Raw genomic sequence first — 19,197 nt, forward strand, 5'->3', positions numbered from 1 at the left:
AAACTGAAACCTTTTCCTCACCTTAAGTGAGCAATGGAGTGAGATAACTTTCACAGCATAGAAAACAATTCTTCCTTCTAGTCTTAGCAGAAAAGCAGTGGATATTTTTCAAAGAGCTATGTGTATGTCGTCACTATCATTTCTCCCACTGTGTGATCCTTGGTAAGTTTTGTAACCTCTCCGTGTCCCAGTTTCCTCATTAGCAAAATGGGGATAATAATGTCTACCGCATAGAGTAATGCATGTAAAGCACTTAACAAGACAAGTTAACAGATGGTGACTACTGCTGTTATTAAAGAATATTCTGCACTTTACAGGAGGGAACAATACATTTGAGAAGATTAACTTTCTATAAGTAGAAACCATTATAATGGCTCTTCCATTATACAATGATCACATTGTATTAGATTTATATGACTTCATTGGATCAAGAGCTCCTTGAAGGCAGGCTCTATTCTTGAATTCCCTATGCCATGTTTTCAGCAGGAACACAGTAAATGTTTGTTGAATGAAGTAATGAGGTGTGTAAGAAAGCCAAACAAGTTGACCAGTCAGTAAGTTTTACCCAGTCTCAAAGGAGGATGAGCCAGAGTAGGTTTCACGGGGACAGGAAGAGTGAGGGCTGAGATAATAAGGGAGGGCCTTGGGGAACTAGGGTAGGCAGGATCAATCTTGGGAGGGATCAGCAAGGAAGAGACCAGATGTCTGGGCTCAAAAGTCTCTACAGATGAGACAAAGTTAAGACCCAAGGGACAGCTTGGAGCCAGACTTTTCAGGGAATGACTCATTATAAGCTGATCCCACAGGAAATTAAGAGGATGTGCTGTACATGTGAGCACCCCTCCAGTGGAGATCAGGTTGTAGCAGGTGTTCCCAACCTTCCCCACTGCCATGTGCATGATAGATGACACCAAGTGCATGACATGTTCCCTGGTGCGCTGTCTGCAAAGTCATCCTTTCCTTGCCCCGCCCCTGAAAGCATATCAAAATGCAGTTAAAGGAGAATGATGTTGTTAAGGCAGTAACCTTGAAATCACTCTAGTTTTAAAGAATCACTTATGAATTTCAGCCCTTTACCATCATTCATAACAAGAGCTTGTTAATACATCTCATAGTGTTCCTCATGTGTGCTACAACATGGCATTGAAAAACCGTAGGTCCAACATGTCATTGAAAAACCTCGGACCCCTTTCTATCTGAGGCCATAAGATGAGATGTCTTTAGTGAGTGGCTCAGAGAAAGGCCATGGATGTTAACCAGGTAGACAGAGGAGGAAGTAACCATTTATAGAGCACTTATGTCCCAGGAACTGAGCTACACATTAGATTTGTTTTCTCAATTCAATCTCTTGACACACCTGGAAGGGAAGAATTATTATGCATTTTGTTCAAGTGAGAGAGGTCATTGGTACCAGGAATGTATATTTCACAAGGGATTTCTGAAGAATTGGAAGTGTTAAATATGGGTTTCCCGTTCTCTTTAAAGAGGAAGACACTCCTTTTCCGGTTGTAGGGCAGAGTTTCTGGCTGCCACACTTCCATTAATTATCACATGGTCTCTTTGTGTTCTAGCCTGCCCTGCAGGGACATTCAAGGCCAGCCAGGAAGCTGAGGGCTGCTCCCACTGCCCCTCCAACAGCCGCTCCCCTGCAGAGGCGTCTCCCATCTGCACCTGTCGGACTGGTTATTACCGAGCGGACTTTGACCCTCCAGAAGTGGCATGCACTAGTAAGTGTCTAGTAACGGCTTTGGGCTGGAGAGTTTGGTTCCCTGATGGTGCAAGTGGTGGGTCTGGGGCAGGGAAGAGAAGACATCATCCTTTGATCCCAGAGCAAAGCAGAATTGCTGGCCGTGGTGCTGAAACATACATCTCCTGTGCTCGGAGTTCAGGGGCCTTGTCCCTACGTATCACTGGGTGAAGATTACGGTTTTTTCCTTCCCCCTTCCTCCCATATAACAGGGCCTTCCTCCCACCCCAGAAAGATAATTTCTGTTCATCAGATGCCAGACTGGAGAGTTCTTTGGATGCAAAATCATAATCTATTATCACCTCCTCCAAGAAGTCCCTCCTGGTGCCTGTAGCTGAGAATCTCCTACCTCTTTGCTGGGTTTCCTGTATATTTGTAACCAGACTCCCCTCAGAGTGCTCATCATTTTATTAATTGTCCAGTTATTCTGTACTTATCTCAGTTATCAAATGAAGACTATTGTGTGTCAGGACCATATATTCATCTTGTGTGCCTTCCAATGCCCAGCCTGATGTAGCACTTGTGCTCCTGTCAAATGACAAGACCAGTGGCCTGACCACAGAGTGCATCTCCAAGGCAGAAATTCTATGGACTGGAGCTAATGAATTGCTACATCACTGTCCCATTATATAATACAGAGGGTAGAGCAGTCTCCCTGCCAAAAATGGAGAAAGGCAACTACACTCTCTGGATAGGGATGTGAGAAGGGGTGCATTTCTCCCAATATTCTCCCCCATAATTGTGGGAGGAGACAATCACTACTGTCCCTGCACAGTACTTTGGATAATTTGCTCCCACTCCTCTGAACATTTTAGCCCTGAAATGGGGATGACCTCTCTTTTCAGTATTCCCATTGTATTTGGGAGTCAGTGCTCCAGGTTAGCCTCTAATATGTTAGAATTTTCTTCTCATTGGATAATGTTGCCTGCCTCCCTGTGAGCAGGGACCTTTCCTTACACCTCCCTGGACCAAATCCCTTCCATCCATCCCCAGCACAGAAGAATGTTTCATATATACTTTCTGTTTGATGAACAGGAAAAGGTGACTGGACTCCGAGTGGAAGAACTTCTTAATTCTAGCCTTGTAGTGTATGTAACCTTTACTGAGTAAAGAGGGCGAATAAAAGTATCTTCTAGATCAAGTTCCTGAGTTCAATCAATGTGTATAGATTTGAACTGATTTTCTACAGACCTCTCTCTCTGGTGAGTTAATATTAACAAAAATTATTGTATCTGCTGACCAGAGGTCTTGTTTTTCTGTCATGCTGTCTCCTCCACTGACTTCTGAGGTTGCCCTGGGGGTCTTCCATGAGCCCAAAAAGCATTGTTTAATGTACTTCTTTAGAAACCACTTAAGGATGCTGAATCACTGCTCCCTGGATGTTCAGACCAAAGACTAGTCTCCATGATTGCCAAAGTATATGCCCAGGGTCTCACACTATTCCTTCTGAAAACACTCCTTTCCATTCTTTCTCATTAACCCCTCTCACTAGCCGGCCTCCTTCTACAGATCAACCATGCAAATAGAAGGCTCGGCGTCCAAGCTTCCCACTTCAGCAGACACACCCTGTAAATTCATCCAGTCCCTGGGTACGGTCACCTAGAGGAAAGGTAGACCAATGACTAAATGCTCAGAATGTTGATGTGCTGCTGCCCTCCTTGCTATAGCATCTCTCTCTTCTCTCTCTCAAGGCCTATTTTCCAGCCATCTGATCTGATGTACTTGAACCAGGAGGACTAATGCCTGGTTAATACCTGGGCTGGGACTGGGGGGTGGGAAGCAGGAATTGCCCAAAGCCTCCAGTATGTACTTTCTAGATCCTCACTCCACTGGACCTACTCATATCCTGAGTCTACCCTCCTTAAAATCAGACCTGAACCAGGCATGGTGGCATGCACCAGTAGTCCCTGCTACTTGGGAGGCTGAAGAAGGGTGATCACTTTAGCTTAGGAGTTCAATTCCAGTGTGGGTGACATAACAAGACTCCCATCTCTAAACTAATGATAATAATTTAATAATAATAATTATTAATAAATCATACCGTATAGGCATCTTCCTCCTGTCTCTGTTCCAGTTAGCTCTGGGGTTACATATACCCCCTATAGTCCCACCACAGTGTCCCCATCTTACCCAGAATGGAGGTGATTATTAGACATGCCTATATGTGTGACTACAGCCACCACACCCTTTGCATGCCTCTACTCTCCAGATATAGCAGGCTTTAGCATGCTTGGGTCAGACCAGAAATCGCTGAATCAAAGCCACATGTGGCTGTGGTGGCCAGGCCTGAGAGAAGCTCATAGATGCACTGTCCAGCTCTCTGCCTTGGTATGCAGGGACAAGCACTCATTGAAGGGACCCATAGGGCAGGGCTGAGGTGCAACGCCATGCTAGGCAAAACACGTATAAATAAATCTATTATTTTATTGAAACTCATTAGATATTTGATTTATTGTGTGCCAGGAAAGTATTGTATGAAAAAGTCAATTTGTTGGCTTTTATAATCTCATTAGGGTTTCCTTTTAAGGCATTCTAATTGGAGGTGCCATCTGTTCTCTTATAAAGGCATTGTACATCACCACAGTAAATAATTTTTCAGATACAAGGAACATATCTGGAGTTGTTGAGGCAAGGCACAGCCCTGTACTGTGGCCTTGGGGCTCCTGCTGGTTCAGCGGGTTGAGCAGGGCAGGAGTGCAAGGGCCCAGCCCAGCCTGAGATACACTGGTCGGGGTGAAGAAGGCACGGGTGCTGGTTCACTTTGCACATTCACTCTTCCATCCATTCCATCGAGAGACAAACACAACCTGACTGGGCACTATGGGTACCCAGGTAAAGAAGGAGAGCTTTGTCTTTCTGAAATGTACAGGGCAGTGGACATCTATAGTGTTCAGGTCCTGTGGACATGAGGGAGGGAGGAAGTGTCAGGAGAGATCAAGAGCCCAGGTCTGGAAGTCTGGAGCAGCCTCAGGTTTAGTGTGCAGCTGTTGACTTTAAATGGATTATATCAGCAGTCACACGCATTCACTGGCAGTATTGGAAAGTTTATAAAGAGTTTTAGAACTTTAAAATGTGTCATTTGACAAGGCCATAAAACCTATAGTGCACTAAGAATTAATATTTTTAATGAATCCTGTTGATCCCTTCGGGCTGGCACACATATAGTCATTGTATTTTTGTAGTGCTACAAGTGTTAAATTTATTTCATGTAACCATTTGGAATGCATGGTACCTTTGGAGCCCTGTTTAAGCATTTGTTTGTTTTGTTTTTAATCTACTGGGAGACCCAGGGACACCCCGCCCCTTGACCTCTGAGATGCCTGTGTGTCCAGCCTTGTCCTTGAATTTTGTCAGTGGACTGCACAGAGATGCAGGTGCACCTCAAGACAGTGTCAAAGGGGCTGGTGTGGGCTCCAGATGACGTCAGAGAAGGGTGGCTTAGAGAGCTCTGTGTTTTGAGTCTGCAGTCACATCACTGCTGCTGGTCTCTGGATGACTAGCTCCCTTCTTCCTTCTTCTCTCTCCTCCCTTCACCTCTACCCAGGCCTGCAGCTCTGGATCTTCCCAGTACTTGCTCATATCCAAGAGGATGCCTCTTCGCTCAAACCTAGGTCATGTATGGAATGAGGTGGGAGCTTGGGGGATAGCTAGAGGCAGGTGACAAGTGACTCCACCACTCCCTGCTCATGAAACTCCCTGAGTAAAGCCAGACTACCTGAACAGTGGGGCTCACCTTCAGTGAGGAGTTACTGAAGGGCTACTGATAGTAAGGAGAGGGGTCATATGAAAAGACAATGGGAGGGGACAAGGGGATGGTGCAGCCCCACCAGCAGGGAGGGGTTGCTAAGGTTATGGACTGAGGAACCAGCTGTGAGCTTTGGGCTTGCTGTGCTTCCGCTGAAAAAACTGCTGCCTTCCTCCCTGTACTGCTTACTGAGGCACTGCCCAGAGGCCCTCAGTTTCCCTGTTGAGTTCTGGCATCCCCAAACTGCCTCAGTCTTGAGTGGGTTCTGGGACAGCTCATAGAATCTTTGATTTCATGTAGTGGGTAGAAGATGGGCTTTGGCACTTCAGAGACAAAAGTTTGAAGCTTGATTCTGTCTCTTGCCTTCTCTGTGACTTTGGTCTAAATTCTTAGCTTTCTTACATTCTGTCATTTTATTCTCACAACTTCATAATAATGCATGCTTTTCTGAGTTATTATGAGGATTCAGCCAAATAGTATTGTAGAGTCCTTGGCACAGTGCCTGGTTCATAGTAAACTCTCAATTGATGTTAGAACTTGCTTTGGTTACATCCTTGGAAAGTGTGAAGATTGCAGCAGATATTGAAGCTTCCAGCATGAGAGGATGTTGGATATCTGAAAATAAAAGTGATGTTGTAGGGGGAGCCCAGGCTTGACGCCATCACTGAGCATCACAGCAGAATCCATGGTATGGTCCCAAACCACACAGTCATCTTGGCCTAAAGATCCTGCTGAAAACAAACGACAAGGTGACTGCCCTACCCTGCAACCTGGTGTGCGGTGGGAGAAGGAAGGAGGCACAGGAAGAGCTTTTGAGAAGCTGGCGAGCTCGCTCCTCCTGGATGAGAGGTGCCGAGAAGCTGGGCAAGAGCAATGGCTCACAATACTGGCTTTCCATTCCCAGGCAGCAGAGGCCTAGCAGCTCCTCACACTGAGACACACGTCCTTCCATAGGAGGACCAGATGGCAAGGGAGACATGGTGGGGTCAGCTGGGCAGGGGGGCAGCCAGGAACGCACTCAGAGGTGCACAGCAATGTGAAACCCAGCACCACGATGCAGGGCTTGGCTTCTGTTTTAAATAATTTCTAGTTTACTGGGGGACGAAATGGAAAGGAGGAATTTATGAAGCAGGTGAAAATAGATAATTATGCCTTATAAAATTGCTGTCTGTGAAAAACTATACAGAAGGATTGGTGTGAAAATAATTACCTTTTTACATTGCTGACCACAAAAACCCCTTTTCTGTCACTCACATGGAATAAATTTTGATGGATCACAGTGGCAAGCTAGTGCTTGCATTGTTTCTTTTATTTCTTCTTCAAACGCAATGGACTTCTCTCTGCGGTTTTGATCATTTGAAATGGAATGAAAAAGGAGCTTCAGAGGTCATTGTGTCCCCTGAGCCCACCTACCAACCCCTTAGATGAGGGACTCAGTGCCTGCCAGTCTTTCAAGGTTCCCCTGGAGGCCATCCCTGTCCTCCCTCCTGACTGACACTGAGAGACAGGGAAGATTAGTGGCAAGGGCAGGGATTTTGAGTTTGTCTCCTGACGGTAAGACCTGGGGCAAGTTACTTAGCCTTTTGGAACATGAGCTTCCTCCTGGATAAAATTGGGTATGCTGGAACTCGAATTAGGAGGTTGTGAGAATTAAAAGCCAGAAAGCAAATGAAGCTCCGGGATGAAAACTCAGGTCTGTCTGACTCCAATGCCGTGACCTCAGTGGCAGCTAAAATTTGGGAGCTCTGAGAATGATGTTGCAAACCATTGTGGCAATGATGGTGATTGGCTGTTATTCTCACTCGTGAATCTACCTTGCATAGAGAAGGATAAGAATCTGCTCTTCCCTGTCCCATTTCTGCATAGTCTGGTTTCTCTCCTTTAAGTTCATGTTTCATTTTTAAGGTGTTGGCAGTTGTTTCCCTCTTTTATCCCAGGCATGACAGGGCAGTGGTGGGGTGGGGGTGGGAGGTGGTGTCCCTGTGGCATAAGGGTCATGTCCCTTGGACAGACTGCTCAGGAGTGGGACATTCCCAGGGCCTAGACCCTGATCTTTCCAGGGAAGCAGGGTGGATGGAGAAGAGTGCATAGGGCTTAGAGGGTAGAAATGGCCTTGGGGTGACAGGAACAGAAGGATGTCCTCTGCAAGTGGCCTCTGCAGCCAGGTTTGGTGGCCATAGAGCATTGTGGGTCTGTAAGGACATCAGCTTATAAGCCCTCTGGTCTTGGGCACAGGATCTGCTGCTTCGTGCTCAGTAAGATCCCCACTGATGGTTTCCTTTAGGTCAGCGGTTTTAAAATGCAGTCCCTGGACAAGCAGCCTCTGTGTCACCTAAGAACTTACTAAAAATAAAAATTCTCAGCCCCACCCCAGAGCCACTGAATGAGATGCTCTGGAGGTGGAGCCCAGTGATCAGAGTTTTAACAAGCCTTGGGAGTAACTCTGAAGGCTGTGAAAGTTTGGGAACATTGCTTGAGAGTTGGGTCATGTTCCTCTGTCCTTTGCTTTATGACTTCTGGGGAGAAAGGCCATTGGGTGAATTCTCACAGACTGGAACCACAGGGCCTTCCCCTCCTCATCAATGTCCTATGTGCCAGACTGGAAGGCTGTAGGGAGTGGGGCTGTGAATATGTATGTGAGAGAGAGGAGGGATGGGGTGTGTTGTGAGTGTGAATGTGAGTGCATCTGTGTTTATTTGAGTGGTTCAAAGGAGGGTCTCACTATTTCTCAGAATAATCCCTACCTGTTCTGGCTCAGTTTCTATTTCATTTTCACTCTTTTTTTTTTTTTTGAGATAGAGTCTTACTCTATCACCCAGGCTGGAGTGCAGTGGTGTGATCTCAGCTTGCTGCAACCTCTATCTCCCAGGTTCAAGCGATTCTCCTTCCTCAGCCTCCCAAGTAGCTGGGATTACAGGCGCTTGCCACCACACCCAGCTAATTTTTGTATTTTTAGTAGAGGTGGGGTTTCACCATGTTGGTCAGGCTGGTCTCGAACTGATCTCATGATCCACCCGCCTCAGCCTCCGTAAGTGCTGGGATTATACGCGTGAGACACTGCGCCTGGCCCATTTTCACTCTTGAGTGGTCAGAGCAGTGTGAAGACCTGCAAAGGACATTGTTAGCTGGGGCTGGGAGCAGTAATGGGGGAGAGAAGCGAATGGAAGCCAGGAAGCACAACGTGGCTAGAGTGAGCTCAGGGAGGGGGCTGAAGGAGAAACTGAAACAGAAGGAAAGTGACTGATGGACACCATTTCCCTGAATTCAGAGGGAGGATACAGAGGGTATCCAGTGTAAATGGGTGATGGGCCCCAGCTCACCTGGGAGGAAATCAGGCCAAGAGGAAACCTCTGAGGCTGCTGCTGCAGGGAGGAGCTCTTCAGGCCAATAGGGCAATAAGCACTCCACATGAGACAGGAATCTAGTGTCGTAAATCGGGGACTGCTTGCTTGTCTCCATGTCTACACAATGAGGGTGATTTTAAATACTTTTGAAAAGTCGACCTTTTTACAAGTGTTTACTTGGGTTAATCTAGGGCTTGCAAAATAGTAAAAGAAGGCTGCTTTGCTCCAGCTGAGCTCTACCCATCGCTGACCAGGGCTTTAGTGTAAGTTGCCCTGTGTGTTCTATTCGGTAGGTAAAGAGACTGTTTGATATTACCCTGATGTGTAATCCATGTTGCCTATAAAAAATACATTTGTGTTTTTGAAAGGGAGGTAGTTTGTGTTCTCCTTGAGGTGAACTTCAGACAAAGGTCAAAGATCAATAAGAGTCAGAGGACAAGCCTAGATTTGGGCCCCTGCCCCATGCTGGACAGTAGATGGTTTATACACCTGGATGCAAAAGGAGGGAGTGTGACTGCAAACCGGAAGCTGTTTATAACTGTCATTGCCACATCAGGAAGGGTCCGCGCTGCCTGTGTAAATGTGCTTTCATACTTCTGTAATCTACAATTTCTTTTCATAGTTGTTTGACCCAAGTGAGTGTAACCTTTTTGAGGAATTGTATAGCTCTAAGTTTTAAGCTAAAAACCAGGCACACTAGCTAACACATCTGTTTCAGAATTTCATAAGAGCATTTGGAGTCACAGATTGTTGACACTCTGAGCACTGCCACCCCAAATCTTCCCAATGTTAGCCTTCTCCCTCCAGTAACCCAGAGAGGCAGAAGCGTTCATGCCACTTTTATTTTTCTGAGCATTTGTGATGACAGCTCATGTCTTGTGTGGGGCAGCATCACTCCATTGCCAACAGCAGTAACCCATTGCTGGGAGAGAGGCCTTCTGGACTTCAGACTGGGCACTCCTTCCTCACTCCTGTCCATTGGTCAGTCCTGGAGGACCAATGCTTAGCAGGCTGGTGATTTTAATGCTTAAGAACAATGTTCTCATCTTTTTAAAATTATCTCCTTGAGGCTAAACACTTGTTGCTTTAACTGTTGCCCAAATTTCCTGACCCACGCCCCTGCCCCTCTGCCATACGTCCAGGCTCCTGGCTGGCCTTTTCTGAATCTCTCACATTTATCGATAAAGCTGTCAAAATATGGCAGCCAGAATGAGACTTGTGATCCTCACTCCAGAGCAAGGTTCAGTAGAAAAGTCATGGATTTTCCTTGTGATTGGGAGATTGCAACCGTGTGTTCACTTTGGTTGCAGTCAGTGAAACTGTGAGCTCCCACCAGATGTGGCAGCCACTAAACAGCCAGTGCTTTTGTTTGTCTCCTAGGAAATGCTGTCCGTTTAGGTCTCCCCTATGTGCATTTATTTATCAGTATGATTTCAGACATTCTGCCTTGTGGATTTAGGCACAGTGCACTTTCACATACAGATCATTTTAAATACTGATTTTTATCATCTTTCAGATAATCAGTGTTAGCATAATTGCTAAGATTGTGGGCTCTGGAGCCTGTGCCCAGGTTCAAGTCCTGCTCTACTACTGAACAGCGACATGGGACAAGTGACAAAGCTTTTCTGTCTCTATTTCCTAATCCATAAAATGGGGACAATATTAGAATCTGCCTCACTGCACTATTATGGGAATTAAATGCAGTATACGATTTAGGCTGGGCACAGTGGCTCATGCCTGTAATCCCAGCACTTTGGGAGGCCGAGGCAGGCAAATCATGAGGTCAGGAGTTCGAGACCAGCCTGGCCAATATGGTGAAACTCTGTCTCTACTAAAAAGAAAATAGAAAAATTAGCCAGGCGTGGTGACACATGCCTGTAGCCCCAGCTACTCGGAGGCTGAGGCAGAAGAATCGCTTGAACCTGGGAGGCAGAGGTTACAGTGAGCTGAGATCACACCACTGCATTCCAACCTGGGAGACAGAGTGAGATTCTATCTCAATAAATAAATAAATAAATAAATAAAAACAATATTTGGCATACAGGAAGAATTCAATAAAAGTAAGCGATTTTATTTTATTACTATTATCAGAGTTGTCTACCCTACTTTGATGTAATTTTCAAAGCAGCTAAAATACAAGCACTGGCACTATTATTTAGTTAACATTTCTTCCTTCAATATACAAGTATTTGTATACTTTTAGAAGTTACTCTTGTGGAAATCTAGGTTTACTGTATACTCTATACTCTTTTTCTTTGCAGGCTAATGCATTTTTAGAGAAAGAAAGAATATTGACTGGCCTGACTTACCCATAGAGAACACACACAATTTCTTGTTGGTCTTTCCTTGAGGATTACAAAGCACCAATTTACTTGTGAAGTTCCAGAAGGAAGGGATTAAGATGAAGTGCATCCATGTAATCTACTCCCTTCTCTATTTTAAAAATCAGAACAAAGCTGTCCTCTCCATGACTTTAGGGTTCCGTCTTGCCATGAATGCTCCTTTGTGGTTTCAGGCAATTGTCTTGATGTCAAATGTATAGGTTCTGGTACAAGGCAGAACTGGACTGGAATGGATGCTGGAACTTAATGGTTGCCACAGCTCAGCTTCTTCAATATTCTCTGCTCTAATTGTTCACCTCTAAGGCGAAGACAGTCAGGAGTGAGCAGCTCTGCATCCTCTGTTCTCTACCAGCCTCTCACCTCCTCCCCAGGTGGGAGGAGACCTTGCTTTGCACACCCTGAGCATTCTCAGCTATTCAGAGCTATTCTGGCACCAGAATCATGCCTGTTCACTGGACTGGAAGCTCTTTGACATGCTGATTTGATTTTTTTTTTTTTTAATTTGCTTCATGACCTTACAGAGCAGGTGTGTCCAACGCAGTCAAGTGGTAAGAGTCCTACTGTGGAATCAGGTAAACCAGGGTTGACTCTCAGCTCCACTCCTTCCTCACAGTGTGGCCTTGGGTAGGTTACCCAACTTACCTGATTTTATCTCTATTTTATGTCCCCCAGAATGAGGATATTGTTTATTATTGTGTCCATTGTGAATGGTATGTAAAATGCCTAACTCAGTGTTAGACACATGCACAGCGCTCAATAAATTGTTGTCTTTCTTTGGGTTTTTATGAATAATATTTAAGAAGTGGGTTTTGAGTCTCTAAGGTATGCAATTAAAAATAAGAAAACATGGCCAGGTGCAGTGGCTCACGCCTGTAATCCCAGCACTTTAGGAGGCCGAGGCGGGTGGATCATGAGGTCAAGAGATTGAGACCAACATGGTGAAACCCCATCTCTACTAAAAATAGAAAAATTAGCTGGACATGGTAGCACACACCTGTAGACCCAGCTACTCAGGAGGCTGAGGCAGGATAATCACTGGAATCCAGCAGGAGGAGGTTGCAGTGAGCTGAGATCGTGCCACTGCACTCCAGCCTGGGTAACAGAGCGAGACTCTGTCTCAAAGAGAAAAAAAAAGAAGAAAAAGAATAAAAGAAAACATTAAAAGTATAGGTGCAAAGGCTTTTAGATCAAATCTCCTGGAGAGTCATCCTAGGTTGGCTAAATTCTGACTCCATCACTCCCCTGTCTCCACCCCATCACAATGTGATTACAAATCTGTGTGCGACCTGTGCTACCATGTTGATCCCTTGCTTCTCACAGGTGGTCCCCAGATGGCCTTTTGGTCCCCTTTGTCTCCCATCTCCCATCCATGAGCACCGGATCCTGATTTCATATGGCCAGAAACCAAGCCCAAATTTCACAGTGGGATCTGAGCTGTGGCTCATTCCTAGACCTCTTGCCAGTGTCCTTTTGGTGGTCACTTTTCAGAGTCACCACTGCTGGTCAGTCCTGGAACCTGTGTTGATCCACTGCACCCCCTGTTGCTGACCACTCACTTTGTCCCAAAGTCAGGTTCAGAATCTACTCTGAATCCCATTACACTGGGTGGGCCCTTGGCTGTACACTCACCTTTCATCAGTATGCTTCTCAAAGTCTGTCCCTACATCTGAGCTTGCAGGCTTCTCCCCTCTCCAAGGACCAGTATATTTCCTGACATTTCCTGGAGACCACCTATACTCTTCTTCATTCTCTAAGTCTCCAGCTGCCATGTTGGAAATCTGGTACCAGCCAACCTTTCCCAAACCAGGACTGTGACTTTCCAGATTCCCTGGTTTGGTAATACATGTGGATGTCGCATGGACGCTAAAGCCAGAAACCCCCACACATCACTGATAGCTTCACTTAGGTGTGACAGGGATCCCAATGTCTTTGACTGTCATCAGGTATTTAGAGGGAAGCCACTTTCCACTTGGCATAAAGGTAGATTCTGAATGATATCCACAAAGAGCAGAGGCTGCCTGCCTAGTGATCTCTCCATAACTGGAAGTGTACAAAAAGGTTCTGGTGATACCTGCCAAGAGGGTTTCTGAATAATATATGAAGTTAGGCAAAGTAGACAGGAATGGGTCTTATAGTCAGTATGAGCAAGTCCATGCTTTCTGGATTATATGTGCCATAGGATGTGAAAGCCAGCATTTTGTAGTGATTTATTTTGAAACTGTGTGTTTGCTTTTTCTGAGAAGCTTTCCCCACAATTGGCTGGAAAATGCCACGTCTGAGCCAGACACCTGAGAACTGCTATGATATGGGATTGGCTGTGGGCTTAAAATCTGGACTTTCCAATCTATAAATAATCACTGATGATTCTGAAGACCCAGAGCAGGCTGCAGTCTGAAGTCGACCTACAGAAGGCTTATGATTCCCTCCACCCTGTGCCAGAGACTGCCTCCACCCCATTAAATAAAAAGTGTTCTGGCTCTGAAGCCACATCAAGAAGGGTGGCTTGTCTTCAAGAGGCTGAAGGATAGATAACTAGAGGCTAGTTGAACACTAAGGTCAATCTGTCCCCCCTCCCCATTCTGGAGACTAGTAGGTTATGGCAATGGTACTAATCAGAATGGTGTGCTGGCCCCTCCTTGGCTGTGGCTTAGACTTGCAGGAGATGCCCAAGGTGGCCTTTTAAGCAGCTCTTCTGAGTCACCTCAGAGGTTTACTTTTCCAGGCTTACCTTGGAAATGGCAATGAAGGGTGCTCCGTTGTGCAGTTGGAGTGAACCTGCATGACAGCTGTGTAGTGAGATGAAGCCAGGTGCAGGCTGGCTCTTCTGGGACAGAGGTGCCCAGAAGGTGGGGGCTGGGGTGGGGGGGGGGCAATGGTCAGTGAGAACCCATAGTCACTGCCCTGCCCTGCCAGTACTCCGTGAGCAATAATGGAAAGCTACTCAGTTCTCACAAAGAGATTGTCATCTGCCGGCCAGCAAAGAGGAATTGAGCACCAGGTGAGAATTGGCTCTCCCTTTAAGTGAAAGGCAGGCTTTGTGCCCACGCCCAGGGACAGGGTCTGCATGAGGTTCTATGAGGTTAGCCATGTCCACACCCACACCTGTCTGCACAGGTCAGACTGTGAAGCACCAAGGATTTGGAGACAGAGACCATACACCATTACCGTGCTGTGTGCCATGGTGCTCCACTATGCAGTGATAGCTGATTGGAATAAGAACACACGTGCATACCCCTAATACTAATAACTGGCATTTATTAAAGTGTTGCTGCAGTTTAAGCCCTGTGCTAAGCCTCTGACATGGTTTTTCTCAATTAACCTCAGAGATTATAAGACAAGTACTACAACTAGTTCCAATTTATAGATGAAGGAATTGAGGCCCAGAAGGGCTAAATGACTTGCCCAAGTTTCCACCTTAGTGAGCAGCAAAGCCCATATTTCCTTCCAGGCCTGACAAGGTTCAGGTCTCCAGCTCTTCACCCTCGGTGCTAGTCTACTTCCCTCAGGAAAGAGGAGGACTATTGCCTCTGATATGACCTGGCACCAAATTCATAGAATCCCAGGTAAGATGAGGAAGGATCACATTTTGTTGATTAGAACTAGTTATGTGTGCTCCATGCAAGGTGGCTGGGAAAGGTGTCTTCTGTGAGACTTGAGAAGAGAACAGAATTGGACAGGGAGGCCCGAGAAACCCCTACCAACTATGCAGTTCCCCATGGGTGGGTGTTTGGGCCCATTCAGTGTTTCATTAACATAAACAATAATACTACCACAAAAATGCATATCCCTATATTTGTAGAGGAAATTCACCTAGAAATAGAATTGCTGGGCTACGGGGTGCATGCACTTAGAACCAATCAATATTACAAAGTGCTTTTCCAGAGGCGTTGGCCAGTATACACTCCTCACAGCAGTGTGCCTTAGGCTTCTCTACACACTGGCCTGATAATGTTATCAAGACTTTTATTTTTTGCCAAGTTGGCTGACCTTCTAGCCATTTTGATTAGTATTTCTCTGATTATAAATGAGTATGTATTTTTTATATGTTTATTGACCAATTTATTTTGTCTTCTGGGAATTGTCTGTTTATAACCCTTGCCATTTTCTATATTTAAAAATTGATTTCTAGATGACAATTAATTATATGTGACATCCTGCCCTCCAGCCCTCCACTTATTTTTAACTCTGTGGATACTTGTTCTGTCATATTGAGGTTTTAAATTTTTGAACTCAAATCTGACCATCTTTTTCTTTCTGGTTTGGAGATTGGTGTCTTGAGCTTTTGACTACATTTTATGTATGTCCTTCCCACTCTAAGGCATGAAAACACTCTATATTATACTTTCTTTCTTTTTTCTTTTCTTTTTTTTTTTTTTTCAACTTCTGCCTCCCGGGTTCAAGCAATTCTCCCACCTCAGCCTCCTGAGTAGCTGGGCTACAAGTACGCACCACCATGCCTGGCTAATTTTTGTATTTTTAGTAGAGGCGGGGTTTTGCCATGTTGGCCAGACCAGTCTCAAACCCGTGGACTCAAGTGATCCCCCTGTCTCGGCCTCCCAAAGTGCTGGAATTATGTGCATGAGCCACCAAGATTGGCCTTGGTGCTTTCTTTTAATTCTCTGTATGGTGTTTATGTTTAATTCTTTCTTCCATCTGGAACTTTATTTTGCATAGGATGTGATATCAGTATTCTTTTTTATCTTATTAAAAATAACATCCCAAGAAGTCCACCTGAATTGTCCACATTTTGGTGAGATGTTTCTTTTGTTATATGCTAACTGTTTGTGTATGTTTGTCTTTATTCTTTCTCATTGGTGGTTCTGTCTGTTCTGGCACCAGTTCTAAACTGTTCTAAAGATGGTAGCTTTCTGATATGTCTCAATGACTGGTGAACTAAGTCTCTGTTTATTATTCCTTCTCAAAAATGGCTATCCCATTCTTAAACATTTTTTTTCTTCAAGATGAATCTTACAACCAGCTTAACAAATTTCATTAAACAATCCTGTTTAATCAGGGGTGGAATTGCATTGGATATATAGATTACTTTGGGGATGATTCTCTTCTTTATGGTATTCTTTATTCCGTCCAGGCATGAGGTATTCAAGTCTTCTTTCACGTTCTTCAGTAAAGTTTTGTAGTCATCTTCATAGAGGTCTTGTGAGATTTAATCCTAGGTATTTTATGGTTTTGTGGCTATCGTGAATAAATACTTTTTTATTATATTTTCAAACAGGTTATGATTATTAATAGATTACACTGTAATGATGGGAGTAGTGAGCTTTCCTCCACTGGGCATCTTCTGTTAGTGGGCATCTAACAGAGGCTGGCCAACAGGGAGGGACTGTAGGGGGTGTTCGTTACCAGAGACACACTGACCACCAAGGTTTCATTGCATGCCATGAATTACTGTGTCTATGAAATGTCAGAATCAGGACTTTCTCTTGGGGGACCTATAACACCCTGGAAAGTATACTTACCTTTTTCAATTTCTTTTTTGTTCTCTTGACCTTGAATTGTTGTCTCAGGAACCAGGGCCTTTTCTGGATACCTGGAGAGAGGCAGCACGTGTCTCTTTTACAGCTGCATAAGCCAGTGCCTGGAAGAGTCTTCTGTGTATTCCCAAGGAAAATGGAATGAGTAATCCATGAATATTTAACCCATAGTCACTTCCCAGCTGTTATCTTGATGCCAGTCTGAGCTGCAGTCTCTAGAAAAAGATGGAAAGTTATAACAACTAGAAAAATATTCTGTCATCTAGGAAGGGGGCCCTTAATCATTTTTGATGGACTGTGGAGATGCAGGACTCCTCCACGGGCATCCCTATCTCTCAGGAATGGTGGGGAGATAGGACTTCTGACCATAGAGTAGCCCAGAGGTTCCATCCTACCTGTATGAAGCAGGGACTCCCCAAGTATGGTCCAGATGGTTGTCTTCTTGTAAAAGAAGCACTTTAGAAGTCCCTTACCCTTCCCTCATCAGTGCCTAGTATCCAAAAGTTCAGTAAGGTATGTGTTGTATGGAACTAGCCAGGTTCTGCACTCCTGAGAGTAGCTTGCGAGGAGCTGAGATCCTTCACCTGCAAGGCTTTCATCGTATGTGACCTCCATGCCCAATGGACTTTGGCCAGATCTCTAGATGCATAGCAAATTCCTATCCAGATCTGAGTCTCCACACTTGCATCTGCATGGAGAGAATTACTGAGCTCCGGGCTGCATCAAGATATGCTAAATCAAACCAGTAGTTTTGGGTGGTTCAGGGCCTGAGTGCATCAATTAGAAATAATGTCCAGAACAAGGAACTCTGTACAAGTTCTGTCCAGTAAGACCTATTCCTCTGTTGTGCCAAAAACTGAAGTGTGTCTCAATGTCTTTTCACTTCAAGAAGACTCTCACCGGCTTGCTTGGACTGTTGCCTCCAGTGACAGCAAATGCCTTGGAGCCTGTCCTGGCAGTACGTGGCCTAGTGTAGTGATCTTTCAGCAGGAAGTGCTCTGGGGATTCTTTCTCTGAGACTGACTAGGTCAGAGGTGCTGTGAGCAGGGCTTGGCACAAGGACCCTACCTGAAGACCTGGGAGAACCTATACAGGAGGTCTGCTTGGGGGTCTCAGGGGCCCTAGGCAGGGAGATGTTTTTCCTGCTTCACAGGGCCTTCAGGTCAAGTGTTCTGCACGAAGTCTTTTTTTTTTTTTTAATTGTACAGGTGTGCACTTGCTCCCTGTTTCCCTTCCAGAAAGTGAAGAGATGGAAAGGGACTCCTAGGTAACTATACCAGGCAGTCCCTTATGCATATAAAGTACACTAAGGATCACGGAATGCTTTAACCTCTGTTATGCCTTTTGATTCTCCCATAAAGAGGGCAGTGTTCCCTCCAAGTTCCCATAGCACAATGCCTGGCCGTCTCCAGGCTCAGGGGGCGAGATCTCCGCTAGCTTTGTCAGTCAGTGGTTTGTGTAGCTGTTGCACAGGTGCCAGTCTCCTTTGCAGACCTTCAGCTTCTCAGGGTAGACATCAGTGAACTTTTCATAACCCCACATACACAGCACAGCACACAGCAGGGTCTCAGTAAACACAGATGGATTGATCTGTCAAGGATCAGTGAATGATTAGGCTGAGAGAAGATAAGTGACTGCTTAAGGTCACACTTTGGCAAGGCTAAGACTCAGCCCCAGTTTTTTTCTTTGAGTCCAGTGCATCTTTCCTCACTGTAGAAAGCTTTTGAAGCTGCATTTCAGGGGTATGAAAGGGATCTTGAAGGCCATGTTTTTATGACATGACCTATAGTTCTTGATTTGGAGCATTTCCAGGGGATTTTCAGGGGTAGGAGCATATTGTAGCTTTCCTCTCTTTGGCCTCACCTTGGGCCACAGCTAGAAGATTCAACCTTCTATCCCTCTCCCACATGGACAGTAACCTGAGACTGGTCACAAATACCTCCCTACTGAGGTGCACTGCCTCCCAGGATCCAGGGTCCTCAGCCATCCTCTAAGGGCTTCTGCAGCCCCAAGGAAACTTAGACTCTCAGACTTGAGCTCAGGCTAGGTAGAGGGGCTGTCTCTTTTCCCAGAATGTATAACCTACTTTCTTTCTCCCAGACAATTGGCTCCATTGAAGCAGGAGAAACAAGAAGTACTTTCTACAAACGTTGGTTTTGGTGAAATGTGTAACACTAGGCTCTTTGATGCTTCTGAAATCCCTCTCAGCAGGGTCCCTCCTTGTTTTGACTAATCATTTCTTCTTATTACTAACTGTTATGATTAGGAGAATTGCCTGAGTACAGGCCCAGTGTTTCCAAGACCCTAATGAGCAACACGTGCAGACTCGCTTAGCATAGTCCTGGAATCATGGTTGTTCTGTTGCCTCAGGGAAGCTGCTGAGATGCCTCAGGGACAGGAGCTTCTTCCTGCCTCCATGAAATCTTCCCCCAGCCCCCAGAAAATGCTTTGCATCACAGCTGTGCTGTACACCATTAGGTGCCTCTACCCCAGGTGGAAGAGTTGTTAAGGATGAGATTTGGAACCT

General features: G+C 45.3%; 2 protein-coding genes across 2 annotated transcripts in view; one reads left to right on the top strand and one right to left on the bottom strand.

Annotated features, from left to right (window-relative positions):
• ANAPC13 (anaphase promoting complex subunit 13) overlaps positions 1 to 19,197 on the bottom strand; it is a 1,014,760-nt gene that overhangs the window by 612,684 nt on the left and 382,879 nt on the right. The gene's annotated exons all lie outside the window — the stretch shown is intronic.
• Positions 1 to 19,197, top strand: part of EPHB1 (EPH receptor B1) — a 456,164-nt gene that overhangs the window by 303,485 nt on the left and 133,482 nt on the right. Inside the window, exon 4 of the mRNA XM_050779594.1 lies at positions 1,572 to 1,727. Within this exon, the coding sequence (XP_050635551.1) occupies positions 1,572 to 1,727 (156 nt within the window). The remainder of the gene's footprint in view (positions 1 to 1,571; positions 1,728 to 19,197) is intronic.

This window comes from Macaca thibetana, chromosome 2 (assembly GCF_024542745.1).
Source record: "Macaca thibetana thibetana isolate TM-01 chromosome 2, ASM2454274v1, whole genome shotgun sequence".
In the NCBI taxonomy this organism is placed as follows: Eukaryota; Metazoa; Chordata; class Mammalia; order Primates; family Cercopithecidae; genus Macaca; species Macaca thibetana.